The following is a 13904-nucleotide window of genomic DNA, read 5'->3' as shown; positions in this document are numbered from 1 at the left end:
CCGCAGAAAAATCTCCCCAGAGTCAGGCAAGCCCTTGTCCTGTCCTGTCCCTTTTCTTCCTGATCCCGCATTACAACAGTCCAAACAACCAACGTAGCAAAACACAAACCGTCCGCAGGAAGAGGTGTCAGGGGAAGGAGGAAACGAGATGGACAACCCCAGAACTCTTGGTAGAGACAGCAGGAGGGTAAAAGCTGGCCAAGCCCACATGTTCGTTCATTCTTTCAACAAATATTTATTGATACCTATGAGGTGTCAAGGGTATAGCGGTAAACAACACATATGAAAAGCCCTCTCCTCAAGGAGCTCAACTTCCAATGGAGAAAGATAAAAACGCGTAGTGTGTTAGATAGCGATTATGGGGGAAAAAATAAACCAGGAGGGAATTAGGAGGTGCTGAGGGAAAGGAATTTCAAACGATATGCAAATAAACTGTCCTGTCACATAACGCTACTACTGCCCAAAACATCTGAAAAGCTCCCCGTGATTCTGAGGTTTACCCCAGGAGATCAGAACACACCCAATAAGTCTTCTATGTAACTCCTCTGATATTCAAAGACGGCCATTATCACCATGCACCCCACCCCAGGTTTCTCCCCATGCAGCCTCGAATCCTTACCTTCTTCCCCAAAGGGCCTGGTTTCAAATCTGTTTGTCACTCTGTATATGGTCACCTACATATTCCTTACGTGTAGTATCTAGAATAAATGTAATATTATCACTTGTATGACACATACAAGGGCAGAACAGGGGGAAGCTAGCAACCCTTCCTTTCTAAACTCCTTATGCCCTAAGGTTACATTTGTTCTTTTTGTGGCTACTTCATACTCTTAACTCCTAGTGGCTGTGTCTCTGAAATCCCTCATCCTGTACCACATGCATAACTGACAAGTGACGGCTTCTCCATCCTGTACGTGTGCGCTTCTCCATCCTGTACGTGTGCGCTTCTCCATCCTGTACGTGTGCGCTTAGCACCTGAGAGCTAGTCGTGGCACTTCAGATTTATCCCTGTTCAGTTTCACCCTGTTACATTCAGCCTTTCTTACCAGACGGGGAAGATCTTTTAGGCTCATCCAACAGATTCACTCTTCATCCCAGCACTCTGTTATCTGAAAATAAGGTGAGCCGTCTTTACCTAAGTCGTGGAGCAGAATATTGAGCAGGACAGTGCCAATATTCTTTATTTTGTCTGTGAAAGCATCATAAAACCACTTAATCAATGCCTGGCAGACATATAAGCAAAGCCGACCACACATTTTTATCTGATCAGTCTTTGAATGCAGAAAACCAAGTTGGTCTGACGTGCCCTGTTTTTCGTGAACTGCCCTGTTCCTGTTCTCTCTGAGGTGCTCACGAAGCAGCATCACAATATCCTGTCCTACGACCTCGCCCAGAACCAACTTCAAGCTCATCCAACTATAGCTTGTGAAATCGACTTACCTTTTGGAAAATCAAAACGGCATTTGCCACCTTTAATTTTCCAGCCGCTCTTCCTTTTTCCAGATTCCACTGATCACGACTGAGTGTACGCATTTTCAGTGTTTCTCAGTTTCTAGGAGAAATTGTCCAAACCAGAGGCTTTAACTCATTTTGATTAACTTATTCTACCATTTTGGGCTTTCACTGCCACAATGCTCTATCCTATTTATTCACTTCAGTCCTGAGATCACCTTCGTTGACCAAGAAGACAAGAACAACGTAGGAGTTGAGAATTTATATTATTTTATTATTTCATGATAATATAAAACGTGTCCCACACAGCAGGCTTGGGCTTTTCCTTAGCATTTTCTTGTTTCCAAAATATCACTAGAAATTCGTTTCTACTGCCCATTGTATTCTTCACTGTCTGAGTTTTGAACATGTCTTAGGTCATTCTTTCAATTATGATTCCATTTTGTGAACACCTCACCTTCATCCTTGGACTTTGAAGAAACCCCTTATTACCATCCTATCCTCTTCCTGAACTGGATGGTCCTCTGGCTCTCTCCTAGCACCATGTACCGCCACTGCCAGCACCCCTCATTGTCACATACGCTGAAACATATATGAGGATCAGTGTGCATTTGTTAAAGGAATGATGTGTAGGACTAACACACAGGGCTAAAGAGAAGGTGGGGCGCATCTTCAGCAAGGAGGACCAAAAAAGCATAAGCAGAAACACTCAAAGGATGTTAGGAAGAGAGTGACCAGGGAAGTTTGTCTAAAGGAAAAGAGTTCCCACAGGAATGATGGAGTGTATGCTGGAGAGGTCATTGAATCATGATTGTAGGGCCTTTGAACGCTAGGCTAGAGCATCTGGGCTTTATTCTGTTTGACCAAGGAAAAGACATGCATGAATATGTGTTTTAGATTGTATTGAGCTTATAAAGTTGATATGCATCTTTAAGTTGTATTGGGATATATCCTAAGGGATCACCCAATTTAACGTCAAGTGCGTCTCCGGTCTCGCATGCTCTAAATGTTCACAGTGAAATTAAGGTCATTTAGGCATCCAGAAAAAGAAATTCCTAAGTCAAAACAAAATGTTCATTGCTAGATGAACAAATGTCACTTATCTGAATGCTTTCACTAGCGATCAGTTTATTCTTTTTAATATTCTTTTAAACTTCCTAACATTAGGGGGTAAGAAGCAATTTAAGATGATCTTTGAGAGAAAGAAATAAAATACAGTTTATGAACTTGACCATAGTACTTCATCACTGCTACCACGGAAACCAGCAGCAGTTCCTCTCCTCATTGTGACATAAATTTTATTTAAATTAGGAATTCCTTCTTAAACTGGGTTCCTGTTCAACGCAATCATTGGCAACAAAATGTAATTCAAGGAGTCTGCCTGGCTCATGAATACAAAATGTTGCATTAAAAAAATAGCCTATAAACATGCATGCTATTAAAGCATTTGTTTGCTTTAGTTTCAGGTACATAAATTCCTGGCGTTTCTGCTTGAAAAGTCCTGACAGCTGAAACAGCAGGAATTCATGAACCAGTAAGTTATTCTTAGAAAAACCATTCAGTGTAAAGTATATCAAACGGGCTCATATCTCAGCTGTGAAGAAAAAGAGGACACCACTTGCCAAATTGTCATGTTTCCAAATTTCCCCTCATATTCACCAAGCTACTATTCTGTAAAGAAGAAAGCAGATACTGAAAGATCAAGTTAAAAAATTCAGCAGCCTAAGTCTGAGATGAGAGACCTGGGACTCTAGTTCTCCGTGGGGTGCCGGCAAACTGGCTAAATAGAAGACTAGAGCTTCTTTATTATTTAAGAAGTTGGAGTCTTAACTGGTGTCAGTGAAGGCAGATAGACTGAACGTGATCGGGTGAGTCGTGCAGATCAAAGGCACAAGGTCAAATTCACAGTTTACAGCTGCCCCCATCTCTTCAAGATTGACAGCGTGTAGGTAAAACGCGCAGTGTACTTTTGACTTAATGATCTTAAATGAAATGTAAATAACACTAGTTAGGTAGTAAATTTTATATTTAAGAGGAACTTCAAATACGTAGATTATGGTATTCTTTTTCTATTTTCATTTGCTATTGTAATATAATTCACCATATTAACTTTAATTACATCACTGTAAGGGCTCTGAAAATGCTAAGACAGATATCGATATGTATGGGTTCATTCTATTCATAGCAGAACTTTAAAGCAAAAGCAGAATTTATGCTACAATGTGAAGCATCTCCTTACAGACATGTTGCAGCAGGGAGAGGGGGATGGAATGGTATGAGTTCTTACAGGGTTTCAAGTTTACTTTGTAGGATTGAAATTGTTGCTTTGTGTGTCACTATAATTGTAATGCATGTGCTCTGTAGTACGCAGCTTTTCCACATGGTGGTACACAGAGAAAATGACAATATTTGGGATAAAAGATGGGTTTGTTAATAATTGGAAGCTAATCTTGGCTTTACTTTGCCACCTTGTGGGCTGAGGACATCGATATCCCAGCACAGCTACAACGCAGTCATGACTCAAAGGCTGGGAAGCTTCGCTGGGAATAATTGTGGTGTAACAAAATTCAGAGTGCAGCCAGCTGCTGAACAAGCAAAAGATCTACCAGTAGTTTTGCAGTGAAGTATCACAACAATGAGAAAGTGTAAAATATTTTAGGAAGCAGTGGCGGTCCAGTGGTTAGGACTCTGCACTTCCACTGCAGGGGGCATGGGTTCAGTCCTTGGTTGGGGAAACTAAGATCCCACAAGCCACGTGGCCAGAAACAAAACAAATCAAAACAAAACTTTAGGACCCAAATCAAATCAAAATAAGAGACAGGGAAGCCACTCAGAAGATTACGTAGACATTAGTTACTATTGATAGCGTATTTCCTGCCTAAAGTTGTTTAGAAAATATGAAATCAAGGCTAACCTCCCATTGTATTAATATACTGAGCACAGGAAATGGAAGTCGTTTGCTTAGATACTCCTGAAAGTGCTATTATTGAATCCATACGCTCTGCTAGATTGCTTCAGCGGTTAAGTAGCTCATGGCCCTGTGGGCTGAAGTTGGTACACTGGCCCCAGTTCAGCCACTGATGCCATTTGCGACCTTGAGCCCCTCTCTAACTAGCCGCACCTTCTCACTCTGCATCTTGAAACAGAGCGAGACTTGCCCTCTCCTCGTTTCATGGGAATAGAATGAAGAGAAATGAGGAGTTGAAGGTGGAACTCTGTACTGAAAGAGTGAGAAAGCTTAGCAGTGAGAGCCTGGCTCGTCTCACGTGGTGGGCAGCTCCTGCGTGTCACAGAAGGACGGCCACCAGAATACCAGTTTGCAGAAATAAGCCTAGTTCTGTCCCCACACACAGCGTACTGGACCTCAGTGGTTCAAGTCAGAGATGTCGGGGTCTCATCGCACGGGCGCTGTCAGGACAGCAGGCACAGCTAGGCTCATAGCCTTCTCTCATTGCTTCTACCTCCCAACATGAGAATAAGACAGGACTTTGTGAGCCAGGTGCACAAATTGTCTTCAGGTGAAGAAACAACCTAACAAATACGTGAACCATAATCACATGGCTCTTCTGTCTTATTCCTACCAGATTCCTTCAGCATAATTGTATTAGACATATATCCAGGAAAGCATTCTTTGGATTACATAATCTGCAAATACTGTGAGTAACTTCTTTATAATTATGAGTACAATGTTAAGTAACAATTAAAAGGGTAGAATGAGTGGTACTTTTTTAAAGGCTCGACTTTGGATATAGAGACATGGGAGAAATAAGTTTTCACAAAGTACAGTGTAATTAGTTATTACACTGAAAGAACTGCTAAAAAATTCCAAGTTTTACCAGAAGACAGGTATAAAGGCTCTCTTTAATCTTGTCTCCTCAAGTTTGGGTCATTTCCACAAATAGAAAATATATAACTTACCTATACACTTTCTTAAAATGTTAGTCTACTAAGGATGTGACCAAAAGGACAAAAGCGAAAATCACCTCACATATTTATTCTGCCATTACACTCTAACATAATGTAATGTCCCAATACATTGTCTTTGGCGACTTTCCTGGTCCTGGCCCTGGTGCTCGTCTCACTGGGCCTTGGGTTATCTGTATCTCCTGCCTGTTCTTTGATCTTCTGGCCTCTGCTCATCCAGTAGAGTGCTTTCAGAAACAGATGTCCAGTAATTGTATGTGACTAAAGTGGGGTATTAAGTTTGCCTCATTTACTCACGCGTGCTGTTTGTAGATATCTCAACCACAACTGCATTACAACTCTCAGACCTGGAGTATTCAAAGACTTACATCACCTAACTTGGCTGTAAGTATTCTAGCTTTTCCTTCCCTCGGATCACAGTCCTAATGATAGTCATCAAGGCTCATAGTTTCCATCTGTTTATGTATCTTGTTTATTATACTTATTTTTCTGCTTGTCACATAACCTGGAGCATGTTACCCGAGCAGTTCAGATAATGGCTTGCCAAATGGTGGTTGTGTGAAGAGAAGTCAGTGCTACGTTTTTTCAGGTGGCCTCTGCGCCCAGAAGTCGGCTTGCTAAGTCATCCGTCCACCTGGTGTTTACCTATAGCAGGGTGTCTCAGCCCAGCTCTACTGGCATTTTGGCCCAGATAATTCTTTGATTGTGGGGAGGGGGGCAGTGCATTTTAGGATGTTTAGTGCCATCTGTGGCCTCTACCCCACTAGATGCCAACAGTACTCGTTCCCAGAGTTGTGACAATCAAAAATGTCTCCAGACAGTCCCAAATATCCCTTGGGGGAAAGAGCGCCCTCTGTTGAAAACCACAGACCTAGACAGTAAGCAAGATAAGGCCTTTCTTGATTTCCAGAGAATTCATAGAAAAGACTGAAAATATGTGAGCTTGTCGTGTTTCATCACTTATCAAGCTGAGCCACCAGCTCCATCCTAAGGAGTCTCACATCAGAGGTCTGTGTTTCCATCAGGAAAAATGAACAAAGGGCAGTTAGAAGGCTGTGTCAGTTTTCCCATTTTCTGTAGGTCAGCCTGGTCTAGGGGAAAAAGCTAGGACCTCAGCTGTATCCAGATCCTTGTGTATGCCGTGGCCCCATGCTGAATGTTGCGGACAATTTTCTTGATCTTCCTAGGCCTCTCTTTCCTCCTCTTTATAATCATAATTCCTTTTTTCTAAGAGGGATGTTGTGAGAATTAAATCATGTAACATATATAAAGTGTCACATGCAGAATGCCTGGCATATAGTAGGTGCTCAGAAGGCCCCTTCTCCAAATCCTACCCTCAGGTACCTCTGAAAGTAAGAGGAAATGGTACCTGGCTTCAAAGGCAGCGAGAGAAAAGAAGGCATATTTCCTCTTATCTATTTTTTTTCTAGGAAAATACCATATAGAATTAAAAACAGTGATTTGAATTTATAAGTCTTTTCACTCTTTCACCCTCAAAGCTTCTAATAAGTTTGTTGGCATAGGCCCCACTAATTACATCATTTAAACGCCGTGAGACCAAGGAACCATTTGTGATTTCCTAAGAATTTTTTTTCATTCGTTTTTCATTCGGTCAATCAGTAGGTCAAAGCATTTATGGAGCCCATAATCAGCCAATAGCTAAGTGCAGCTTGTCTGGACCCAGGAACCCAGAGGTGAAGGTTCTTAAGTCCAAAGGGAGACGGATACAGGGAGCAAAGGCCATCGGGATGGACTTGATAAATCCTGGGATGGGGATTATGGGGGTTTGGAGGAAAGTGCTGCCCCAGCCACGGGGTGAAGGAAAAGCTCTCTGGGAAGAGCCCTGAGCCAAGTGTGGACAGACAGGAAGGAGGAGAGCAGGTGTTGGGGGGAGACAGGATTGCACGGCCTTTTATTTCTTCCTGGTTTAATTTCGCAAAATGTATGTAACATTGGAAATGTTTGTGATATGTTTTGTCAGAATTCTAGATGATAATCCCATAACCAGAATTTCACAGCGGTTGTTTACTGGATTAAATTCCTTGTTTTTCCTGTAAGTATTCATCTACCTTTTAATCCACCTGTCTATAAATTGCAATGACATCTAGAACTAGCTTACAAAAAGAGCTTTAAGAAAATCAAGCCCCCTAAAATTTATACTAGTCAAAACCTTTCCTGTATTTCAAGCCACAATTACTGTTGCTACTTCCTGTCCATGGCTCATGGTATATTTTAAGCCGACTAGTTCAATTCCTTTTGATCTCCTTTAATTTCCTTTAGTCCTAAGGCATGTTCTGTTTTGTTTTTTTAAGGCATGCTTTTATTTGCAGTGGTTCATTTTTATCTCCTTACTACATTTAAATTTGTTAGAGTCTTTCAGGAGTTCAGCTCCAACTACATTTTTAACAAAGGAAAATGTGTCTTTGTCCAGCAAGAGTAACTGAAAATTCCAAAATCTTTGTCTTAGCAACTAAGCTTTTCTCATAATTACATTTTCAGTGTTTATTAATATACTGGGATGATTTATCAGCAGGGGATTATTATGTTCCTTTACAGTTGATCATACAGCATCATTAATTTTCCATTTGTGAAAAGGGACCACAGTATCATAAATTAGTCATGCAGCTTAACATGCTCATGAGTTGTTTTCTTCCCCAAATGCCTCCCACTATCACTTCTTAGATTTAATGCAGTTTCCAATGTGGCCTTTTAATATTGTAAATGATTAACATTTCTCTTAAAATGAAACTTTGGATGTATGATGCTGGAAATGATTGCAAATTTGAAGTTCACAAGGAAAATTACCATGAACTTCAAAATTATTACCCAGTGTATACTTTTGTTTCATCTCATAAAGTCAAACTGTTTCATATTTATTCCTAGGTTATGTATCACACTTATGCATTCATAGTTTCTCTGACATCTGCTCCCTTATCCATGCCACACACATATCTAGAGACCATTTTGAAGAGGTAGCTATGTCTATATTCTTCATCCTAATATATTGATTTTAGCATACAAGTTCCCAAACTGTGGAAATAGTAAAAATACTGTTCTTAAAGTGGCATATCATTTCGTTTCTAATTAATGTCTTCTTTGTGTAAAGGTCTATGGTGAATAACTACTTAGAAGCCCTTCCCAAGCAGATGTGTGCCCAAATGCCTCAACTCAACTGGATGTGAGTATGCACTTAGCAGCTAATTTGTTATTCGCCCAGATTCAGGAAACTAGCCCTGAAGTTAATTCACAATTACACAAAAAGCTCATCTCTGCTTTTCTTTCTAAAACTAAAATCTGATCGTGTCACTTCCTGGTTGAAACATCTTCTGGGAATCCCCACGGGTGTGAGGGTGAAGTTCAAGCCTCCCAGTTTAGCACCAGAGACCCGTTGTCCTCTATCCCTTACTCCACCTGGTCTCTTTGCCAGCCCCTTCCCTTGTGCCTTCCTTTCAGATACACCAAACTACTGCTCCTTCAGTCAGTTCCCTGAACACATGTTGTTCCTTCAACTTGAAAGGTCTTGCTTCTTTATTCTCTGACATTTCCTTCAAAAGTCAATTTAAGCGTCACCTTCAGGAAGCCGTCTCTGACACACCCACCAGTTCAGTGGCTGCCTCTGTGCCCCGATTATGACAGGAGAGCCTCCACCACGCCTCCCCTCCTCCCACTGCACCGCTGTCTCAGGGCACTGTCATCATAGAACCATCTGTTTACCTGTTTATCCCCTACTGTTCAGTAAATTCTGTGATTTTATACCCAGCACAAGGATCAGCACATAATAGTGCTCAAAAAAAACTCTGTAAATGAACGTGCTAAACCATTTCCACTCCTTGGTAGCTTTCAACCAATACACGTTTCAGCCATTCATTTGGTTTCACCACCACTACCACCATTCCACCATGCTCATATTCACGGTCTCCTGAGACAGGCAGGGTTGGCACAGGAGCGACTTCCTGTCCTGGGAAAATGCCGGTTGTACTGTCCCCCCAGAACTCTCCCCATTGTCAAATCAGGGGACTCAATACCCATAATATGGTAAAATTTTTGTACCTCAGCTTTGGATCCTCTCTGAACCAGCCTCACTTGTTACAGCGCTATCAGATGGCCTTGTGTTTATTTACTGACTTAAAAAATTATTTACATACCTGTTAGCAAAAGGCTTTTAAGGCAATGGGGGTCTCACGTAAGTGTGCTAAATGTTAAAAATGGGAGTGATGGGACTTCCCTGGCGGTCCAGTGGTTTAGACTCCATGCTCCCAATGCAGGGGGCACAGGTTTGATCCCTGGTCAGGGAACTAAGATCCCACATGCCGTGCAGAGCTGCCTTAAAAAAACAAAGGTGGGGGAGGGGGAATTGATGATCTGAAAACCATGAGAATAAAACTCATGAAGAATAGGTGGAAAATACTTAGAAACTAAGCAAGTACATCCACACAATGGGAAAGCAACAGGAAGGAGTAAAGTTAACAGAAAAATATCAGGCCTCCAGCCTGTACCCATCCCGTCCCCAAAATGGGCATCAGCAACGAGGAGGAGACCAGGAAGCAGCATCCAAGCCCTGGGTTCTGGGGACACTCATCTTCACTCTAGGCTCCCACAGACACGAGGGAAAAAAGAGACACTCAGTGAAAAGATGTCGTTAGCAAGACTGGCTGACCGCAAATGAGAGCTGAGAGGTCAGACCCAAATCGCCCCAGTTCAAAGGCAGAAAAAACCCCACCTTGGCCATGCTTCTCCTCCCTCACTTGCTATCAGCTAGGACTGTTGCTCACAACTGCGAAGTGTTATGAGATGTAAAAACATTTTCCCTATTCTACGGAACAATATTTGGACTTTCAAGGGACTACACTGTTTATTATTTGCAACTGCTGTATTTTAAGAGTGAGAAAAATAGTTGAGTTCCTGCAAGACCTCCAAGATGGCTTTAAAATAGGATTTTAAAGGCAATGACAAAGGAACTGGTGATATTAACGTGAACATGAGAAAGGTTCAGAGGCAGCAAAACAGCTATTGTCGTGTACGGGAAGCCTGTAGGAAGCCAACGGTAAATGGAATGAGGAGAGTTGGCAGAAGAGCCGATCCTCTCCTTCCTTGGCGCTGCTGGAAGCGGCCATGTCAGAGTGTTCCTGAGGTTGTTCCCTGATGATGTGGGTGCTGCTGTCATAAGGTTCACCTTGGCAGAACGTAGTCTCTCCACCAGCGCTTCTCCAGCGTCAGTGTACAGCGCAAGCAACGCAAAGACTTAGGACAGACCGCTGGGCCTCAGTCCTAGGGTTTCTGATTCAGTGGGTCTGGGGTGGAGCCTGGAAATCTGCATTTTGACAAGTTCCCAGTTGATGCTGGGACCCGGGACCCTCAGAGCAGCACTGCACTCAGCATCCGCATCACGGAGGGAGGTAGAAAGAGCCGGCACTTTCCTTCACACAGCTTGGGACTCCCCATCCTGACTCTGGCATCCAGTATTTGGTAGACAGTTTGGCCTGAGTTTCTCCTGCAGCAAAATAGAGACACAAATATCTACCTGACCCTGGGGGAGGGGAGGGGAGAATATAGCGATCTACGATGCCACAACTAAGCGTCTAGGCATTAGATTCAGATGGATCTGAGTTAGAAGGTCAGTTCTACCCCTCAATAGCTGTGTGACCAGAAGAAAAGTAAATTTCCAAGATCCTCGGGTTCCTCCTATGTTAAATGGGAGGTAATAATGCCAACTTCGTAGGAGTGTGTATTATGCACTCAGAACAGTACCTGACACTATAAAAGCCCAATTAATGGGAGTTACTATTATTATAGTACAAATTTTATGCTAATTAATAGCATGGTATCTGGCACAGAGACACATTCACAAAATGGCGGGCTGCCCTTTCGCTCAATTTTATTAAGTTCTAACACTAATTAGAAGGGGAAAAAGATGCAGAATATTAATTATACTGACCCTGCAATAAGTAGGAGGAAAGCCTAAAACTTGGAATGAAGTAAAAATAAAGTTCAGAGCTGTTATATCACCAAAAACTGCCTTTAGACATACGATTTGTGCAAAAACATTAAAAATATGTTTCCTCCATGCCTTTTAGGGATTTGGAAGGCAATGGAATAAAATACCTTACGAATTCCACCTTTCTGTCGTGCAATTCACTCACAGTGCTGTAAGTATACAATGTAATTCAGTAAATGAGGGGAAACCCAGTAGCTTTGGAAATCGAAAGAAAATCTTGGCAAGGAATTTTAAAGTATGTTTTGTTTACAGCCTTGGTCTGAAACTGAAGTACTAGAAAATGTACACATGGATCTATTGACTTGGATGGTAGGGCCAAGCCTTATGTTTAGCTGCCAACCATTTAAGCCTCCTTCTTTCTGAGGGCAATCGTCGTTTCTGTGCACTCTCTCTCGCTGAACTGGTACCTAACCCCATGGTCAACAAGGAAATGAGATAATGTATGTGAACGTGGTTACTGCTAATGACACTTATCACTTGATGTCTCTCTCTTTAAAGAAAACAAAATTTTATGCTAAAGAGAAGAGCCTCTAATGTATTCTGATTGGCCAGAGGTTCTGCCTGGTGATTCTGATTGCTGACTGTGTTTTTTATGGGGGCAGGAAGGCAGATGGATCGGTTAATTGGCACATTTGCACTGGTAAGCTTAAAAACACAAGAATGTGGTTTTGTTTTCATCATAGTTCCCCATATATAGTAAGTACTTAGTAATGTTTGTTGCTTGGATGGGTGGTTGGAAAAGAAAAATCAGAGCACATCCATTTGTAGTAATCGAACCACTTTTCTCCAACAGACTAAGAGATAAGGCTGTTGCCAGGTTGCATAGTTATCAATCAGGTTGAAGATTAGCATATTTAGTAAGAAAAGAGGCTGTCCCACATAGGAGATGCAAAGAGTTTATTCTTTGTCTCATGGATAATGAGAGAGAACACTGGAAGATAAATACCATCCACGCCTCCTATTTGCCATACGTGGGCCTCTCACTGTTGTGGCCTCTCCCGTTGTGGAGCACAGCCTCCAGACGCGCAGGCTCAGTGGCCATGGCTCACGGGCCCAGCCGCTCCGCGGCATGTGGGATCCTCCCGGACCGGGGCACGAACCTGCGTCCCCTGCATCGGCAGGCAGACTCTCAACCCCTGCGCCACCAGGGAAGCCCCACGCCTCCTATTTTATAACACCATGTAGCTTTTGAATCACCTTCATGCTCATTATCTCATTTGTTTACACCCCTGTAAGGTAGTTAGCTGACGACCCCCTCTTTTTTGCCGTTTGTCCTGGAGGATTCCATTTCTAGACAGAGAAAATGTAAAATCGCTGTTCCCCACCAAATTTAAAATTTGTTTGTGGCCCAGATGGTGTTGGTTCAAGCTTTGCTCTTTTTCTGGACGACTTCTTATAAGGAATGTGCCTTACCCAAAGATCCTCTCAAAGCCTTCACAGAACTATTAACAGGGTCCACATTTGACATTGCATATGTGTACGTTGGGAAAGAAACACCTTCTAAAGTAATCAGAATCCAAAGGAAGCGCAGCTCCGTAAACCACACTCAGCGCCTCAGGTTCCTTACGGGAGCATGTCCTGGAGAGAGCCTATGGATACATCCTCTGTAAGAAACTCCTGCCTGTGTTCCACACCAGAACATGCCTTGCTTTGAGACTTCAAAGGTGGCTTATTAAATTACACACGGATCAGTGGCATCTCCCAATGAGAACTGATTACTACAGCAGACACAAATCAACAGTGCTGACTCTTACCATGTCTTACAGGTTTCTGCCTAGAAATCAAATTGATTTTGTTCCAGAGAAGACATTTTCTTCATTAAAAAATTTAGGAGAACTGTAAGTAGCGTTGTCTACTAGGAAAATATGATTTTGCTTCTTCAGGATTACAAATCTAAATGACTAGTGAGACTGCTTTTCATTGGTAGCAATCAAAATCCTGTGGACTACTGGATATTCAAAATCAATTAAGAAAACCAACATTATCCTAAAAGCAAATTAAAAATCAGACAGTGGGCTTAATATGGATTTAGCCTACTCTAATTTCTCTGCCCATTTTCTTTGACTGATTTCATACATATGTGTGTTTGGGAGTAAATGAGTTTTCCATGGCTCCTTAAGCTCAGGGATTCTCCTCTCTAATGTCTGGAGTACAATTAATTCTCAATATATGCTTGCTGAATGAATAAATGACTGAAATAATACTAATCAATTATAACTAAACAAAAGAATGAACATACTTATTATCCCTTAAGATATAACTTCCAGAGCAGATGATGCAAATAGAAATGTCTAGAAAGAGGCTCATTGCAAAATATTCAGAGAGCTCATGTACATTTTTCTGTTCAAATATATGTTGTGTAAATCTAAACCTTTTGAGAATCATCTGTCTTGCTATTAATTCATCGCTACCCGCATAATGGTGTATCATTGGCATTTAAAACTGTCTGTTACATTACAAATAGTGGTGATTAGGGTAGAGAGCTCCTCTTCCTGATCTGAAGTCTAAAAAATGGAAATTAATTTCTTAATCA

At 41.8% G+C, this 13904-nt stretch overlaps 1 protein-coding gene across 1 annotated transcript in view; it reads left to right on the top strand.

The window, feature by feature from the left end:
* The window catches only part of RXFP2 (relaxin family peptide receptor 2), a 62397-nt gene that overhangs the window by 26134 nt on the left and 22359 nt on the right, over positions 1 to 13904 (top strand). The window contains exons 6-11 of the mRNA XM_067713156.1: positions 5037 to 5108; positions 5689 to 5760; positions 7358 to 7429; positions 8483 to 8554; positions 11451 to 11522; positions 13138 to 13209. Of these exons, the coding sequence (XP_067569257.1) occupies positions 5037 to 5108; positions 5689 to 5760; positions 7358 to 7429; positions 8483 to 8554; positions 11451 to 11522; positions 13138 to 13209 (432 nt within the window). The remainder of the gene's footprint in view (positions 1 to 5036; positions 5109 to 5688; positions 5761 to 7357; positions 7430 to 8482; positions 8555 to 11450; positions 11523 to 13137; positions 13210 to 13904) is intronic.

This window comes from Pseudorca crassidens, chromosome 18 (genome assembly GCF_039906515.1).
Source record: "Pseudorca crassidens isolate mPseCra1 chromosome 18, mPseCra1.hap1, whole genome shotgun sequence".
Lineage (NCBI taxonomy): Eukaryota > Metazoa > Chordata > Mammalia > Artiodactyla > Delphinidae > Pseudorca > Pseudorca crassidens.
Note: the sequence above shows the minus strand (reverse complement) of the source record. Positions and strands in the feature narration are given on the sequence as shown.